The sequence below is a fragment of the Neolamprologus multifasciatus genome, chromosome 1 (assembly GCF_963576455.1).
Source record: "Neolamprologus multifasciatus chromosome 1, fNeoMul1.2, whole genome shotgun sequence".
In the NCBI taxonomy this organism is placed as follows: Eukaryota; Metazoa; Chordata; class Actinopteri; order Cichliformes; family Cichlidae; genus Neolamprologus; species Neolamprologus multifasciatus.
The window spans coordinates 6,318,798-6,337,782 of record NC_140439.1 but is presented as its reverse complement, the minus strand read 5'-3'; the positions used below and the strand labels follow the sequence as shown (position 1 = coordinate 6,337,782).

At 43.2% G+C, this 18,985-nt stretch overlaps 1 protein-coding gene across 1 annotated transcript; it reads left to right on the top strand.

Annotated features, from left to right (window-relative positions):
• Window positions 1–11,276: 11,276 nt before the first annotated feature.
• Window positions 11,277–18,187, top strand: fgf3 (fibroblast growth factor 3). Its single transcript, XM_085163756.1, has 3 exons — window positions 11,277–12,966; window positions 13,568–13,671; window positions 14,055–18,187. The coding sequence occupies exons 1-3, from the start codon at window positions 12,723–12,725 to the stop codon at window positions 14,409–14,411; spliced, it is 705 nt and encodes a 234-aa protein (XP_085019882.1). The 5' UTR covers window positions 11,277–12,722; the 3' UTR covers window positions 14,412–18,187.
• Window positions 18,188–18,985: the final 798 nt, after the last annotated feature.

Here is an 18,985-nt window from a genome sequence, read left to right as displayed (position 1 = left end):
TGAGCCCTACAGGGAACATGTAAAAGAAGAAATGGCAGCCATAGCACCTTTTTCCCACGCTTCCTGAATCTTTCTGATATATGGTCTGGCAAGAAGTGGCAAAAGTACAGACATTCTGTATTTAAGTAGAAGTACAGATACTTGTGTCAAAAATTACTAAAAGCTGAAGCACTGATTCAGCTTCTTTTCTCAAGTAAAAGTAAACAAATACAGGCTCTGAAATGTACTCAAAAGTAAAAAGTTGCTCCTTGAAGGACGAGTCTACCATCTATTTTTATGCAGAGGTAAATGAATCTTGTGCTATTTTAATATTTTAATAATATTAATACACAAGAATAAAAATGTTATTCGATTTTAAATTCTAATTCAAACAAATCTGCTCAGCTTGTTATGTAGGACACATGTAGTGACAAAGACATGTAAAAATTATTTTCTGTTGCCCACCTGGTAGAGGGGGACTCCACACCTAAACAGGAAAAACAGTCAGGTGTTTAAGTCACCAGATGTTTCACAAGATATCTCGGCTGATTTCCGTTTCCTACATTTTCAGTATAGTGGATATTTTCTTTATACTAGACCTTTGCAGTTAGCATGAAGGTGGAATTCAATGAATGAATCTAAGCATCGTCAGCTTAACTACAAATTAATCTACGACACTTGATGTGACCCAACACTGACCCTGAGCATCACAGCCACTGAACACCAGTCCAACACAGTGCCTACTGAGAATTTACTCTGCATTTGGCTCTATAAAAGATTTAATAATAAAGGCAATTCAAACCACAAACATAACAAATTATACCTGAAAATTTAAATTCAGCCTCTTAAAGTCATCAGATTGTGAACTTCTGGGATGCTTTTAGCACTGCTGCTATTTTTACATCAGTCCCATTCTGACCTGGTAATCAAAACAAGCTTCTGTCTTTCCCATGATTTAAAAATATTGCTTAAAACTGTAAGAAGCCGTGGCCATTGTACAGATGTCTGTGAGACTTTCAGCAGAGTCTCACAGACCCCCAATTCATTCCAGCAAAAGTTGTTCACTGGCACTTGCATCATTTCAGACCATCAGATAAATATCCCAAGTAAATGCAAAATGTTGTTTTTACATGTTCATGTCAAACAACCCCCCCCCCCAAACAAAACAAAAAACAAAAACAAAAACAAAAAACAAAAAACAAAAAACAAAAAACAAAAAACAAAAAACAAAACAAAACAAAACAAAAAACAAAAAAAAAACCAAAAAAAAAAAACAAAAAAAAAAAACGGACTCTCAAAACCTTTCTATGAAAGCAAGCAGAAGACACAATGTTATTCTTCCAGTGAGTCACCTCAGGTTCCATCAATTATGCACATTGTATTTATAAATGGACCTTTGCTGGATAAAATTCATGTAGCTACACTCTGAACTCTGTTAGACCCTTAAATGACATTTTTCCTTCACACACTCAGTTCTTTCAATTCAATTCAATTCAATTTTATTTATATAGCGCCAAATCACAACAAAAGTCGCCTCAAGGCGCTTCATAGATACAGAGAAAAACCCAACAATTATATGACCCCCTATGAGCAGCACTTTGGCGACAGTGGGAAGGAAAAACTCCCTTTTAACAGGAAGAAACCTCCAGTAGAACCAGGCTCAGGGAGGGGCGGGGCCATCTGCTGTGATTGGTTCAATTCAATTCAATTCAATTTTATTTATATAGCGCCAAATCACAACAAATGTCGCCTCAAGGCGCTTCATAGATACAGAGAAAAGCCCAACAATCATATGACCCCCTATGAGCAAGCACTTTGGCGACAGTGGGAAGGAAAAACTCCCTTTTAACAGGAAGAAACCTCCAGCAGAACCAGGCTCAGGGAGGGGCGGGGCCATCTGCTGCGACCGGTTGGGGTGAGAGAAGGAAGACAGGATAAAAGACATGCTGTGGAAGAGAGACAGAGACTAATAACAGATATGATTCAATACAGAGAGGTCTGTTAACACATAGTGAGTGAGAAAGGTGACTGGAAAGGAAAAACTCAATGCATCATGGGTATCCCCCGGCAGCCTACATCTATTGCAGCATAACTAAGGGAGGATTCAGGGTCACCTGGTCCAGCCCTAACTATATGCTTTAGCAAAAAGGAAAGTTTGAAGCCTAATCCTAAAAGTAGAGATAGTGTCTGTCTGGCCAAGGTAATGCCATCCAGAGTAAGAATCTGGTTAGATACCATATTTCTAAGATTTTCAGGGCCGAGTACAATAACCTCAGTTTGATCTGAATTAAGAAGCAGAAAGTTAGCGGCCATCCAAGTCTTTATGTCTTAAAGACATTCCTGCAGTTTAACTCATTGGTGTGTGTTATCTGGCTTCATGGACAGATAGAGCTGGGTGTCATCAGCATAGCAGTGTAAATGTATGCTATGTCTTCTAATGATGCTGCCTAGGGGAAGCGTGTATAATGTAAACAGAATTGGTCCTAGCACTGAACCCTGTAGAACTCCATAATTAACCTCAGTGTGTGAAGAGGACTCTCCATTTACATGCACAAATTGGAGTCTATTAGATAGATATGATACAAACCACTGCAGTGCAATACCTGTAATACCTACAGCATGTTCTAATCGCTCTAATAGGATATTATGGTCAACAGTATCGAATGCTGCACTAAGGTCAAGAAGGACAAGCACAGAGATGAGTCCACTGTCAGAGGCCATAAGAAGATCATTTGTAACCTTCACTAAAGCTGTTTCTGTGCTGTGATGAGCTCTGAAACCTGACTGAAACTCTTCAAATAAACCATTCCTCTGCAGATGATCTGTTAGCTGTTTGACAACTACTCTTTCAAGGATGTTTGATATAAAGGAAGGTTGGAGATTGGCCTATAATTAGCTAAGACTGCTGGGTCTAGAGATGCTTTTTGAGTAAAGGTTTAACTACAGCCAGCTTGAAGGCCTGTGGTACATAGCTGATTATTAGAGATAGGTTGGTCATATTTAAGATCGAAGCATTAATTAATGGCAGGACTTCTTTGAGCAGTTTTGTAGGAATGGGGTCTAAAAGACACGTTGATGGTTTGGAGGAAGTAATTATTGAAGTTAACTCAGAAAGATCAATTGGAGAAAAAGACTAAATTAATATAAATGGTACTAAGAGTAGCTGTAGATAATATTACATCTGTGGGATGATTATTGGTAATTTTTTCTCTAATGATAAAAATTTTATTTGTGAAGAAGTTCATGAAGTCGTTACTAGCTAACGTTAAAGGGATGGTTGGCTCAACAGAGCTCTGACTGTTTGTCAGCCTGGCTACAGTGCTGAAGAGAAACCTGGGGTTGTTCTTATTTTCTTCAATCAGTGATGAATAGTAAGCTGTTCTGGCTTTGCGGAGGGCTTTCTTATAAAGCAACAAACTATTTCTCCAGGCTAAATGATGATCCTCTAAATTTGTGACACGCCATTTCCTCTCCAGATTACGAGTCATCTGCTTTAGGGTACGTGTTTGAGAATTATACCACGGGGTCAGGTACTTCTGATTAGAGACCTTAGTTTTCACTGGAGCTACAGTATCCAGAGTCGTACGTAGTGAGGAGGTGAAATTATTAACAAGATAATCGACCTCTGTTGGGGTAGCGTTCAGGTAGCTGCTCTGCTCTGTGTTGGTACAGGGCATTGACGATGATAACAGTGGCTGGATTATATTCTTAAACTTAGTTACAGCGCTTTCAGAAAGACGTCTACTGTGATAACGTCTACTCTCCACTGCTGTGTAATCAATTATTGTAAATGTAAATGTTATCAGGAAATGATCAGACAGGAGAGGGTTTTCAGGAAACACTGTTAAATGTTCAGTTTCTATGCCATATGTTAAAACAAGATCTAGAGTGTGATTAAAGTGGTGGGTGGGTTCTTTTACATTTTGAGAGAAGCCAATTGAGTCTAATAAGAGATTAAATGCCATGTTGAGGCTGTCATTTTTAGCATCTACATGGATGTTAAAATCACCCACAATAATTATTTTATCTGAGCTCAGAACTAAATCAGATAAAAAGTCTGAGAAATCAGACAGAAACTCTGTGTAAGGCCCAGGTGGCCACAGGCAGTGGAGATGATGGTGGCACAGCAGCTGGAGATGGTGAAGCAGAGAGTGGAGTGAAGACCTTCGACTGAGGCAATGCTAGCTGTGCTAACGGCTGGCTTACAGCAGCATTGGAGGTGTCACTGTCCACTATAAACAAAAACACAGATGGTGTGGGAAATGAAAAAATGTCCTTATTACTCACCACAGCCGGCTGTTGAGATGTCCGGGAATTCGGCTGCGGTGAGGAGCGCTGGTGGCGTGAACATCGTTTCCATGTAGGTGACAGGGCCAGCGTGTCAGGCTGTGAATCTACCGGCTGCCCGGGCCAGTGAGCAGCCTGACTTGGAGAGTGGAGGTGGAAGGTGGAGAACAGGAAGTCCATGACGACTGGCTTGAGAGAGTCCACCAGCCAGGGAAATTTAAAAAGCTTTTCCTGCAGCTGGCTCTCCACGGCTCAACGCTTCCCCGGGCTTCTCCCACCACAAATCACATAGTTTGTAAACTTTGTCCGTTACTCTCTCCTGAGCCTCTCCTCAGAGTCTGCTGGGACCATGTTTGGCTGGATCATTCTGTCACGATTAGCGCTGGCCAACCATGGGGATGTGGGGAAAGGAGGACCCAAGTGCTGGACTCTTTGATGCAACAGTGCGTTTATTTACAGTGCAGGAAAATAACAATAAATCCCCAGTGACATGTCCTCTTCCCAGTGTTAGTGTTCTTGTCTCCGCTCCTCAGTGTCTGAGCCTTACACTCTGTTATTGTTCCTTTGCCAAATCGTTTCCACAAATAAGATCAAAACCAGCAACTGTCAGCTGATCTTGAATCCCCACTCGCACCAGAAACAAAAGGGGAAAATACGGGAACTATATAAAGCAGCATGAGCAACATACACATTCTTACTCCCCACACCAACAAATCTGAGCCACAGTACGACTGGTCACAAAAAGGCACTATAGGTATCCTTTATACTTGTGATAGAAACTTGGTCCCTCACACTTCTAGTAAGTGAACGAAAACCTTCAGAGATAAAAGGCGTGAACGCCTCATCTAACTGAACTGCTGGCACTGTGGTTTCTGCTGACCAACAGTAGGTTGATACTGCATTGGCTCTACAGCAGAGAGGTTCTTGTTCTTCGACATTTCTTTCTTTCTTAGCACTAGACAAACAGCAATGAGACGACCAAGTTCATGCAACAGAAACACCTGCGGTCACCACATGCCGCCATGAGGTTGAGGTGACGGCTGCCCTCTCCTCACCAGGATAACCAAAGTGTCACATTGGGGATGAATCATCAGCCAGGACTCAGCTTTTAGTTTATTTAAATAGACTATCACTCGCTCTGGCAAGCATTTCTTAAAACCCTCTAAAAGCACGAGTTCTTTCATTTGCGCAAAATCCTTGACTTTATCAAAAAGCAGCCCTTTCTCATGTGCAAACTCCACATATGTCACATATGCAATACTGTAGGCTTAACCATATCATAATCCAAGCTTTGGTTCACTGACAGGGTTGCAGTGGGAAGCAGTGGTAGCACACACCTCCTGAGCTTTACCAAAAACCTTACACTGCAGCAGCAAAGCCCAAAACATCTTTGGGCAGTTCAAAGCTTTAGTAATACACTCAAATCCACCTCAGATTCTCTAAAAGTATCAGTTTAGTGTGCTTGCCCACATCAAAGCCATCGTGGGGAGACTGGGGTCTTGCAGCGTGAGCGGTGATTGCATGGAGCTACCAGGCTGGTGTTCCAGCTCCAGCAAGATGCTTCCACTTCACGATTTCTCAACTCCACTTCCTCAATGCGGAGCATCAGCTGGAGTTCCTCAGCATTGTAGGACTGGGAGGAGCCATCGGAGAAGTGGTTAGTGGAGAAACATTGGAAGGATTAACCCTACCCCACGTCTTTGGGCTGTGGGATGGAATCCAATGAACACAGAGAAAACCCACACAAACGTGGGTCGAACACTGAACATGCCAAATCCACACAGAAAGGGCCCAGCCAGAGGGTGGAGTCGAACTCAGGACCTCGTTGCTGCGAGGCAACAGCGCTAATCACCGCATCACCATGCTGTAAAAACTACAAACCTTAAACAGAAGCTAAAGCAATACGGTATAAACGAAAACCCAAAATGACAAAAACCATAACACTGAGCCACACCAGCAACAATCAGAACTATCTAGACTTGTATCAACTATCAGCGAGCTGTCTCCATGAACCACCAGAACCCCAATCACACTTATCCACGTTTCTAAAGTCAAGCAATGGGACTGTGACCAATTTGTTTTTATTTTCTCAAATGAATTTATAAACTCACAGAACCGTCTTTGCCTTGTAAATAAATGGATTTATTGGATTGGATGGATTTATATTTATATTAAACAATTTCAAAAGAAAAGAAAAAAATCAGAAAGTTGTCCCCAGATAATCTACTGCTCAAGGAGAACATCTGATGTCCAAACCCATCATTCACACGTTTATGTACATCTATACTGGGGTTGCTGTATGTTTTCTTCTTATGTGTGGATATTTGGGTGTGTGCTCTCTCTCTCTCCCTCTCTCTCTCTCTCCCTCTCTCTCTCTCTCTCTCCCTCTCTCTCTCTCTCTCTCTCTCTCTCTCTCTCTCGCTCTCTCTGTGTGTCTGTTACAGCCATTGATGGCCTCTAGAGTTTCATCCTTCAACAATCACTTGCCTGTTGGAAGGTGCAGCCGCTCTGCAGGCATATGAAACCTGCAGCTAACAATCAAAGAGCTGTAGAAGTATAGGACAGACCTATCTGGTTACAGAGAGAGCGAGTGAATGAGAGACAAAGAGCGACAGTGCGAGAACGAGAGAGTAGCGAGAAAGAGAAAGCATGTAAGAGAGAGCAAGGGACAAAAACATTACAGAGGTTGTCATCTGATAGAATATACAGTTTCTTTTTGAAGAAGAAAAATATATTTGTGGCATTTCTTCATCGGTTTGGCTTCTTTTCTCTGTTCTGGAGGAGAACCAGTGTAAACCACAAAGAATACATGAGATACAGGCAAACAGTGTCAGCCTCCCATATGATCTCCTTTGATGTGCCAAACACATGTGACAGAAAAATCCACGACTGCTGCCTGTTCAGATTTGCTGAATGCTAACGCTAGTTCAGGTTTTGTTCAGGTAACCTGTAACAGTATGAAAGACGTGAGAAACTCTGGATAAATAACAGATGTTATTCCTGTATGTCACATCTGGATTAGAAAACAAACATAATCATGTTTAAATAAGTCAGAATGTCAGGTTGTGTTTTCTCTGATTTCTGGCATATATTAGAACGATGGTCAGATGACAGAGTCATGCTAGCAGCTCTGGATGCTCTACTTAGACACAGTGTTGCTTTTAGCTGCTGCTATTTCCACACTGACAAGTCACAAGATACAATGTTACAATATTCATCCTCTTTAATGGCATTAGTACACAAAGGGTTGAACAGTGGTTTAATTAGGATTTATAAAATTGACACTGAGCAGTGTAATTGCTTATTGTGAAATGTCTTCAGGACCAGCCTGAAGCATGTTTCATTAGGAACTTCGGGAGCAGGACCAAACACGCTCCTTCCGGTTCTTATCTATATATGTTCCCCCAGTTCTACAAGCCCCTCCCTCCCCTTTACAATTCTTCTATTCAGTACATGGGGATCTGCCAGGCCTGGGAGCCACCGCCAGTCCCCTTTGAGGCCTTCCCCAAACCGCAGCTCAATTCACATCCAAGCCGTTCACCTTTATTTACTAAAACACTGTCAAACCTAAAATGAGGATGTGGGCCCAGCTAGTGAAAAATATATATAGATCCATAGGGGCTGGGGTCTAACACAGCAGGCAAAAGGCTGTGTAAAGATGCTGCTGAGGCAATCTAGCACATAACAGCAGGGTGCAAGATGCTAGCAGGCTGCCATAACCAAGAGGCCGGCCGGCATAGAATCAGAGTATACATAGAAGCTGGAGAAGTACCGAGGGCTCAGAGAAGAGCTCGAGAGGATGTGGAGGTGAAGGTGACGGTGGTCCCCGTGGTAATCGGAGCACTCGGTGCAGTGACTCCCAAGCTAGCCGAGTGGCTCCAGCAGATCCCAGGAATAACATCGGAGATCTCTGTCCAGGCCAAGTTGCTCACATCTTAATCAAATGTAGTACTTTGTAGAGGCTTTTTAAAAATTATATGTTTTTAAATTCATTTGTTTGTTTTTGCTTTTAATGTACTTGTTTTTTTTGTATTGTTTAAATTGTATAAATCATTAGCGATCAACACATCGAAGGCGTCACATTTGTGGTTCCTGCATTATCTGTAACAGCAGTTTGTTGACAAGGCGACGATGCTGAGAAGCAAAAACTTTTAAAAAACATTTAATGCTAGGTTAAAACTAGAGGATCAGGTGCATAAATAGCTTTTATATAGTGCTTTTCTACTCCTACTTGAACACTCACAGCACAAAAAGAAATTCCTCATTCACAAAATCTGTTTTTCTGCCCCGGTGCTGTCTATCTAACATTAGATAGTCAGTCACAACATGATCTGCCTGGATCTGTGTATTATGAAATTTAAAAAAAAATCACGTGTTTTTCACGTACTCAAATGTTGTGGATTGGTTGTTGCATGACCTGCGACTGGGCCTCTGTTTGGTAAGTTTAATATTCTGTTTTAAGGTGTTTTGTTCTAAAGTGTGATTTTCAGTTTCTCTGGAAGCTGTGGAAACAGTCACCAGCCAACATGCCTGTGTTAAAGGCTCAATTGGGCTGAAATAAAAGCGAGGGACACAGAGGGAGGGAGAATAAAATAGTTGCCAATTTGTTTGCTGTGTGTTGGAACTGTACTAGACTTCATTCTGAAGCGCCTGACAAGCAGGTGAGATCAAAGTCGTGGGGACAAAAGCAGCTCAGCAGCGATTTGTCAGGAGACGAGAGCCAGCGGTCGGGTTCAGCCCTCTGATCACCGGCTCACTAAAGAAATCTGCCCATGAGAAAAAGTACAGCAGAAAGGGTTCAAAGGTCATTTTGATTTGCTCTGGATTACTGGTACCTCGTAAAAAGGTGGGAAGGGAATTTTGGGAGGGAAGAGGGGCACGAAAGGAACTGGCTAATAACCTTTGTATTATTGTAAAAAAGAAACCCTTTTGTGCAAAGAGGGGTTTTTGAGGGCAGTGTTGGAGGGGAGAATTTGGGGACGTCAATTAAAAAGGAGCCCTGAAATCCTCGCTTTGATTCGTGAATGAAGGAGAGAAAAGGGGAAAGTTAAAATGTATGCTTTTGGCTTTTGTGTGAGAGCACTTCACATGACTGGGTTTGGATTCATTTGTTAAGTGGATGATGGCAAAAGAAAATGTAAATATTTCAGTTGGGCAAATATTCGGGAACTGGCCAAAGTTTTTTCACGAGGCAAATGCACATTTCATTTTCTTCTTTCTTCTGAAAGCAGGCGTGAATGCATTCAGGATATAAAAAGGACGTGCCGGGAACTCCAGTCACCGTGGCTACAGCGTGCAGTTAACTTATTTGATCAATTAGTTAACTTTGTTTTGTGCAGATAACAGGACATGTTTCCCAAGGCTCTCCCAAAAACATGTTTTATATTTGTGTGGATGCTAAATTCTTATACAGCACTTTTCTCTCCCAGAGCACTCAGAGCGCTCTATACAACATGCCATATTCACAAGCACTTTGCTTCTAAGCTTTCAGTGCTTCCTAACAAATTCATACACATTCACATACCAACGTGATGCAACTTGGGTTGGTATCTTGCCCATGCAGACTGGAGGAACCAGGGATCGAACCACCAACCGTCCGATCAGTAGATGACCTGCTCGACCTTCTGAGCCACACCCAGGATGCTCTATGGCTTTTTTCGATATTTTAATTTATTTATTGACTCTTACATTCATTGTTAACTATTTTCTGAAGCAACTCGTCCTCCTTTCAAATATGTGGAATGTATCCAGCAGCTGTGATTTTCCAGCCTGGCCGTTTCCCGTGTTTGAAGAAAGATCGGTGCAGGTTAAGTACAAATCGGCACCATATTTGCTGCCCATGCTGGCTTTAGCAGCATATCGTCCAAAATTAAAGACTGAGAATAAAACGACTTGATTCAATACTTTGTTCGTCTACTCTTGGTTGAATTTTCCAATTAAACTATCACACAGCGAGCTGCCTGACCAAGAACAGTTAGTGTCCACCTCAAGTTCGCTGGTGAGGCACTCACACCGAAACATCCTTAAATGTAACAGTTCACTTGTTTTCCTGTAACAGTCATATCACAGTCTTACTGAGCTGAAGAAACATTTAACACTCAGCAGAACATGCACACAGTCTGCCCTGCAGTTACATTTGTCTCCTGCGGTGTAACTGCTGGATCTCACGTTGGTTTCAAGCAGACTTACCTGTGGTTCCTCGGGCTCCACAGGTAGAATGGGAGACAAAGCTCCTCCTCTGTGGAAGCAGCTCCCAGTTTGGATTTAAGATCGAAAACATTTGTTTCCTGAAGTTTAAAGTTGGATCTGTAGTTTATGCTTCCTCCTCATTTTCCTTTCTGCAGGTTTGTATGGCTTCATCAGCTGCTGCTGGCTCCATCAACCTGCCAGACATTTACTGTGTTATTGTTTGCTTCTGTTTTCACTTCTTTCTTGTCGTCCCAGCTGTTCAGACGGCTCTGGGCCTTTCTGTTTCTCGTCCCCACGGTCACTGTGGAGGATTTACCGGAGTTCTCTTGGGATGTAAAGCACCTCTGTTTGGGTTTTGCTGTGACAGGCAGCACCAACATCTCCCAGCAAAAAGATTTGGACCTGCAGTCAGCTGACTCCTGTCTTTGTAAGACCTCCTTTTATTTATTTTGCACTGATGTGTTTCACTTTGAGCTCAATATGAGGCCTTCATATGTATATTTGATTTACTGAAATAGGTTTTTAGTAACTTTGTGAATCAACTTGCTGATGGACGAGTTTTGGCCTACTGTTTGACAAAATGATGGTGTTCAAACGAGAGCACCGATGTCCCAGCTACTAACTCTGCTCCAATGCATGTGTACACAAATCGAACTGAAGAACACAGCTCAGATTTAGCTGAATCATAACTGACACTTTAACCTAAAAACAACAACACACACTTCTTTAAATATGAAGAAGAAATTGTGTATGTGGCTCACAAATTGCAAGCATTTGCCCTGCTTATTGCTGAGATGCTTTGTGGGCGGTGTGCAGGGGAGCATAATTAAAATAGTTTCTGAGAGAAACAGCACACCACATCTAAGGTTCCTCCCTCTTCCAGCATTTAACCACATCAAGAGCGTCTCACTTAGAAACGGCCACCAGAACAACCTCTGATACACACGGCCTGGCTGATGTTTTGGTGTGTTGTCTGACTCCTGAGGGGTCTTTGGAGGCATAAATTGCACACGTTTGTAATTAAAAGAGTTAGCTTTTCTGATCATCAGAGTAAATAAAGTGACACAGGCAGCTAGCTGGGTGATGTATGGGAGGGGAAGACAAATTAACGTCTGCTCTCTGGGGGATTCTCAGCAGAGGCCTTGTAGCAGCAGTGGAGCAGTGCCAAAGGGCAGAGAGATTTGTAGATGATGGTGCTAATTACCAGAATGAAAACCATAATGTGACCAAGATGGAAGCAATTTAGGCAGTAGTCATTTAGCCTGCTGCTCTTCCGCCCACCGGCTGCTGCCTAGCCAGGGCTGGGGCATTAGGATGGGAAAAGTCTGGGCCAATCCATTGCCTGGGTAAACAATGAAAAACTAACGCACAGCAGAGAGCTTCTGTGGTGTAAAGAGCAAAGGGAGAGAGGCCCGTGACACAAAGTCCATTTGTCTTTCTTAATCTATGCTTCCAGGTCAGGAGGAGCGCATAAATGCTGAGCGCAGAGGCGACTGGAAATGTTTAATCCCGTCATCCTGCTCAGGAGCGTCTTTGTGGGATGTCTGAAGGTTCAAGCTTGATATTCACCTCAGCTTGTCATGATGCACGCTTGGCGAGCACCTGTTAAACCGGGAAGGACCCGCAGATGTGGACCACCCAAAAGCTGAAAAGGCGAACATTTCTTCTGCTTCAGAGTGCGGCTGATAAAGTCGTTTCTGGGGGAGCCGACTGATCTTACAGCGTGAGAATCAGACGAAGCCTGCGGTTGTTCAGAGTCAGAATCAAAAGCTGAATGCATTTTGTTTTAAGATGAGGAGCGGGTGCAGTCTTATTCCTCACCTGTTGCGGTGGCTGGCCGAGCATATCTATATAATTTGGGATGTCTAATTGCTCTTTTAGGACGTTTATGCTCTTGCCACTGTGTAATTTTATCCACGCGGCTGTCTCTCACTTCACACAGGGCCGATACCTTTTTGTCTGCCCGTTTCCTTTGTATCAATTGGTTGGAGTTCAGCCTATTGTCGCCACAAGCTTCTTTTATATCTGCGCTCACTCTGAGCAGAGGCGCTCAGTCGGGTCCACGGGAGGGCTTTTCAGCTGCAGAGGCGAGGATTCCACCTCGGAGGCGGGTGTGCTGTCAGAGCTGCCTGTGGTGCTCGGATGCGCGCACGGCTGAAGCTCTTCGGCTGTGTTAAGGCCCCTTAAATCACTTTAATGGGACCCCGAGTGTTGGGCAGGGATTCTGCTGTTTTTTGCTACAGTTGTCGCTTCCCGGCCATGCCACGATGCTGGTGATAGCTCTGCTGCTGTTGCTGAGCCTGTGGGACCCGGTTAGTCCACGGCCCCGCTGCGCTTCGGGCCAGGCTTGCGACCCCCGGCATCGGAGAGACGCCGGGGGGCGCGGAGGAGTGTATGAACACCTCGGAGGAGCGCCGAGACGCAGGAAACTTTACTGCGCTACCAAATATCATCTGCAGATCCATCCTAACGGCAAAATCGATGGCTCGCTGGATGAAAACAACCCGCTCAGTGAGTACTGAAGTTTGAAAGGAAGAGACGTGTAAGCGGAGAGCTGTGACACTTTGTGTGTGCGTGAGAGAAAGAAAGAACCCGTGGCATTACAGACAGCCATGTGTGTGTGTGTGTGTGTGTGTATATATATATATATATATATATATATATATATATATATATATATATATATATATATATATACAATCGGTGCAGTGATTCCAGGAACAGCGTCCGACATCTCTGTTCAGAAGAGCGCAGTCCCGGGAACAGCTAAGAAACTGAGCCGGACCCTGAAACTGCAAATACACACACACACACACACACACACACACACACACACACATATATATATATATATATGTGTGTGTGTGTGTGTGTGTGTGTGTGTGTGGTGAACTGAATGAGCAAGTTAAGCAAGAAAAAACTAGTTTGTTCATATGTTTGAGTTTCTTTTCGAGACATTTTGAGAAAACTTCATTTTAATTCATTTTTTTCTACATAACTGAGAATATACATTAATACATTTACACAGAAATATAGTGACATTTAAGAGAGAAATGTTCTATTAAACATGTCCAGCACAGAATTACAGAAATGTTCCTGTTGTGTGTCACAGGCATCATGGAAATCACAGCAGTGGACGTTGGTGTTGTGGCCATAAAGGGGCTCTTCTCTGGGAGATATCTGGCCATGAATGATAAAGGACGGCTGTATGCATCGGTGTGTTCACACTCACAATCTTGTCTTCAGCACACACACACACGCACACACACACACACACGCACGCACGCACGCACGCATCTGACATGTTGGGAATGGGTCAGAGTGGAGAACACACAACACAACTTATGCCTTAATTCAGCTCAATTCATTTTTATTTTGGCACTAAATCACTGCAGCAACCAGGCAGAGCGCACAGGGACACCTGAGCAGCCTCTGTCCTGTTTCAAGCCCGTTGCTCTGCTTTAGTGTCACATTGTCACGTTTAGCGACTGAAAAGTAAGTGACCGTAAACTTAGTCTGCGTCACCAAAGACGAGTGGATTCCACCGCTCCTGTTTCCAGAAAGACTAACGTGCTTCGTCCATCCATTCTCCTCTCTAGGACGTGTTCAACAAAGAGTGCGAGTTTGTGGAGCGAATCCACGAGCTGGGGTACAACACCTACGCCTCCCGCCACCACTCCACGGAGCACCCTGCTGCACCGGGAGGCGGCGGCAGCAGCAAGCGCCGGGCCAGCGCCAAGAGACAGTGGTACGTTTCCATCAACGGCAAAGGGCGGCCACGGCGAGGCTTTAAAACCCGAAGCACGGACAAAGCCTCGCTCTTTCTGCCCAGGGTGCTTGGTAACAAAGACCATGAAATGGTGAAGCGGCTGAGGGAGAGTCCGGGGCCACATCACCAGGCCCATCACCACGGCCACCGTGCTGAGCGCCGGAGACGCCGGCATCGCGCTGGGTAAGGCTGCGCCTGACAGCCACACGTGTCGGCAGCTGGAGGACAGTCTGTGATTTGCCCAAACATGGACCTTAATCCTGCCACACACTGTCGCTTGACAGCAATGGAGGATGTGGATGAATGATTTGGGTTCTTCCTCTGGATCAGTGGAAGTTTTTGTTCACAGAAGACTTGAAGTGCTGGGCTCAGACTAAAGCTTGAGGAGACATTCACTCGCCCAGCCTTAATGAGCTGTTTCTGACTCCACGCGTCTTCAAACTGCCGTCCTGTAAGCAAAGGTGTCGTAATTTCACCATCAGCTTCACACAGAAGACAAACCTCTGAGACGTGTTTTTGTAAATACTATCGGCATGTACAGCAGCTTTAGAGCTTTTCATTTATCAGAAGCTGAGATAACAAAGAGAATATCTTATGTTGCTGAAGCTACCAAACAAACAGGACACTGAAGAGCAGACATCACAGAGAGGCAAAGATCAAACCAGACTAACTGTGCTGGCTGTGTGACGCTCTTACTATGTGATGGTCTACTGTTTAGAAAGTGGAATATTTTACTAAATCTATGGATATTTATTTGGTTCCTGTGTTGTAAGTTATTGATATAACTGTTTCTGCATTATAGCCATTGTGCTGTTGTTTAGTGTCCACTCACAGGCTGACTCCAACATAAACACAGGTGCTGATCCAGCAGTTCATGTGTTTGTACCTGAATCTGATGCAGCTGGTGCAGCTGTGGACACCATGCAGATGTTTTGGGATTTATTTTAGTTTTTTATTGCTTCAAAAGTTTTATTTATATAAGATGTCCTATTTTTATATGTGGAAAACCTAAAAAGCAAAATGTTTGGTTTTATTGGCCACAGATCTTTGAAGGCAGCAATGTCTGACATGCACAGGTGGTGTAATACAGCAGGATATTAGCCCCAAGTAGCTAACGTTGTTTTGGAGAAGCTCAGATTCATATTTCATATTTAGCTGTACACACGGCAGTCTGTCCGTCCCTCTGTCTGCAGCATCCGCACGCTACCATAACAGGAACAGCGATTGTGATCGGTGCAAATTTTTATTTCAAGGACAGATTTTCAGGTTTTATCACACTTGACTCACATCTGTCGGTAGCTACGTATAAAGCCTTGTCATTCTATACCTGTAGGCACGGAAGGTTTCCTGGCCAGGACAATACCTCCTCCCAGGGGGGCAGGAAGCAATGCCGCCTGAGACATTTGGCCTTTTTTTAAGACCAAAAGCTGCGTAGCTGATAAGCGAGGCTGGCCCTGCTCAGAGCAGAAACTGTGTCATAGAAAGTGCAACACCTTGCTGCGGTTTGTCATAAACTCTAACATTACTCATCAGGAATGTTGGGCTTCAGTGAGGTCAGGGCCTATTGTGGCCCCTCCCTGAATACTTTTAACAAAAGTTCTCCTCTGATGTGTCCTTTCCATGTAAATCTGTGTTCTCCTACTAAACTTTATCAGACAGCAACAGTTGTGTTTATTTGCAACGTCTGCTGGCACGATGGGGGGATGGATACGTATTTACACACAACTAAATCTGGGAATGATGGGAACAGTTCCTCCTTCTAGGTGTAAATAATGTGTTTCTTTCAGAAATGATATATGATTAGTTATTACAGTGAAAACAATAAAAATAAACACTGTTTAAAATGATTTCTCTGCCCACTGCAAATGCACAGTTTTTATGAGAATGATGGAAAATTGTTATCCATCATCACAATGATCGGCTCACTGAGATGTGATTCTGATTCTGCCTTTAAGTCAGATGATGGGTTTGAGCAATCAGCCCCTTTTTATTAATAACAACACATTTTAGTTTATTTTTGTGTTTATTTCAGAGCATTTCAAACAAAAGAAGTCGAGTAAAAACTAGAAGACAATGGCTGCTTCACACAAGTACTGAATCTTGTCTTAAAGAGTATTCTGGCGGCCAGAAAGGCATGTACTGGTGAAACTGCACTATAAACGCATGTTAATGGGCCGTCTGCCCATCGAAGGAACATTTGCTAAAAGCCGAGTTTCAGACACATGTGAGCATCCAACGCTCTTACTTTGGAGAGGCAGTTGGATGCCCTCTATAGGCAGCTCACTGTCAGTCAGTTTGGCATTTTTACAAAGCACATGCTGGTCAAAGGATTATTATCTTAAAAACTACAAGATTTACAAAATAATATTTTTCCTTCATGTGTTTCACCTCATTTATCCTTCATGAAAGGAATGTAAAGTTCACAACGCACCACTTAATAGATCCAGGCTGGCACCAGGTCAGTACAGCTGGCCAACATCCAGCTGCTGCAACAACAGCAGAAACACCTCCTTCCCACTCTGGATACACACAACAAGACGCTGGACACACAACCATTTTTCATTTTTCACCTTTTCACATGCTGTGACATGATTCCAGGTTCGTGTCTGGATGGTTTTATACACTCGATTTTTGATTCTTCACATCTGTTTTAAACTTGCCGATACAAGATGATAACGATGGACGCAGACTGAGGAGGAAGGAAACAGGATAGGTCGCATGGATTCAGGGTTTCAGGGTAAAACAACATTTAGAAGATGAACTCGCTTTGTACAGTTTTAGAAATGATTTGTTACCAAGTTACGGAGGGCGCTCTCGGATCACGAGAAACACACTTTCACACTTTTCTGGATGATAAAGATGCCATGCACAAGCTGCTAAGTGGCAAATAAACAAGAGAGCAAATGAATCCTGTTGGATGCTGAGACATTTTAAGCTCTGAACTGCAGCTGTCACCCGGTGAAATCTAAAACGTGTTTCACTTAGTGTAATTCACTGCACACATGTAACCAAAAACCACAATAATGTCAGTGCAGCATAAACAGAAAATAAAGTCAAGCATAACTTACAAACTGCAACATGACTGGAAAGAAACACGTCAGCCTGCTTTTATTTAGTCTGATAAAAGGACATTACAGAACCATGGACAGCGACAGACCTGCTGTGTGAACGCTTCACATGAACGTCTTCATTCAAACGCCGGAGGTCCATCACATCTCAGCCACGCAGGTGCTGTCGGAGCAGCAGCTACCTGCAAGGCTCAGGTGTAATTTGTTTATTGAATAATTATAATGATAGACAAGCGTCTCATCTTATTGCCTTACATACATTTCTCTGCAGTCGCAGCTTTAAAGAAGGTTTGTAATATTTTCCATATTTTCAAAAAAAGAAAAAATGAATAAAAAAGGTCCAAAATCCATTGTAGTGGCAGCACTCCGTCTCTATTTCACTCTTCTGTACCACCTTTAGGAGTCAGTCCGGCAACATGCATTTGAAACGCGAGCAAGTCCAGGTACTTTTCTTGCAAAAAGATGTTTATTGAAATTTTTAATTTACATGGCAAGACTCGGTCAAAAAACTGTGTTGCTTCCAGCTTATCCGACTTCCCAACTACGTAATTACAGTGTGCAGGAAGCCCAAAATACTAAAAAGTGCATTAGAATGTCGCACTTCTATATGCCATACCTTTAACAAAACAGTATTTTGAAATTAACTAGAAATTATATTCTTAACATCAAACATGTATATTTCTCCTCTAATCATTTTACCAGTACCAATAAAATTAACCTTTAATTGGCTCTTACATCCATACTGATATTGTGGAATTCCATCTGTTGTCCTATAAGCCTGTCAGCCTATGAACTCATATGTCCTAAAGGACAGACACTCTTATGAGTTTTTTGGAGGTCGGTACATGATCAGGAAGCGTTCCTATAGTTCTGCAGCTCATCAGTCAGCAGCCTACTCGTGCATCAGCTAATCAGCTGAAGGACTTTAGGACAAGTCCACCAGTGTCTCTGAAGGTAGCTTTGGTGGTCCAGCAGTCTAAAAGTTGACCTGTTTTCCTGAAGCACTGAAATAAGCCCATGACTGCTGATACTTGAGGATTCCTCCCAGCAGTCCATCAGTTGTGTGTGATGGTCTTCATGCTTTTCAACTAAGCTAAAGGTTTTATGGACTACTTGCTATTCTTGCATAACTTTGGGTCAGTGGAAAGTGAATTTTTCTGCCAGGCAGGGGGGAAAGGGGAAGACCACACAGAAGGTTTATGTAGTGAAGGAAGACATGCAGAGGGTTGGTGTGACAGAGGAGGGTCCACAGGAATGAGGTGAGATGGAGGCAGATGATCCACTGTGGTGATCCCAGAAGGGAGCAGTAAAGAATGAAAAGAGAAAAATTGCGTTGGAGATCGATACCAACCGAGTGCCTGAGATCTGCAGTCGTGGAGCGATTTTGCTGCACACAAAGAAACAAGGCTCAGAGATCAGAGGGCTCTGGGCTGAAAGATGTGGAAGATCTTCAAGTACTCCAACAGAGAACATAATGAGATCAATGGGACACAGCAGAGCGTGGAAATGCTAACACTCTGCATCAATGTAACAAGAATCATCACACTCATGAAATACTGAAACAAAAGAAGAGCAACGGACTGAAAGAGTGTCAAAGATGTCAGATCAGAGAAACTGTGCCATGATGTCAGCTGGTGAGTTAAAAAAGGAAGTGAAACAAAATCTTTAAGGTTGAACTCAGCGAACAGAGCTG

Excerpts from the sequence above, each read along its gene's own strand:
- fgf3 (XM_085163756.1), top strand. The coding sequence starts at position 12,723 with ATGCTGGTGATAGCTCTGCTGCTGTTGCTGAGCCTGTGGGACCCGGTT. Across the intron at positions 12,967-13,567 it reads GGATGAAAACAACCCGCTCA|GCATCATGGAAATCACAGCA; the intron begins GTGAGTACTGAA and ends TGTGTGTCACAG. Across the intron at positions 13,672-14,054 it reads AAGGACGGCTGTATGCATCG|GACGTGTTCAACAAAGAGTG; the intron begins GTGTGTTCACAC and ends TCTCCTCTCTAG.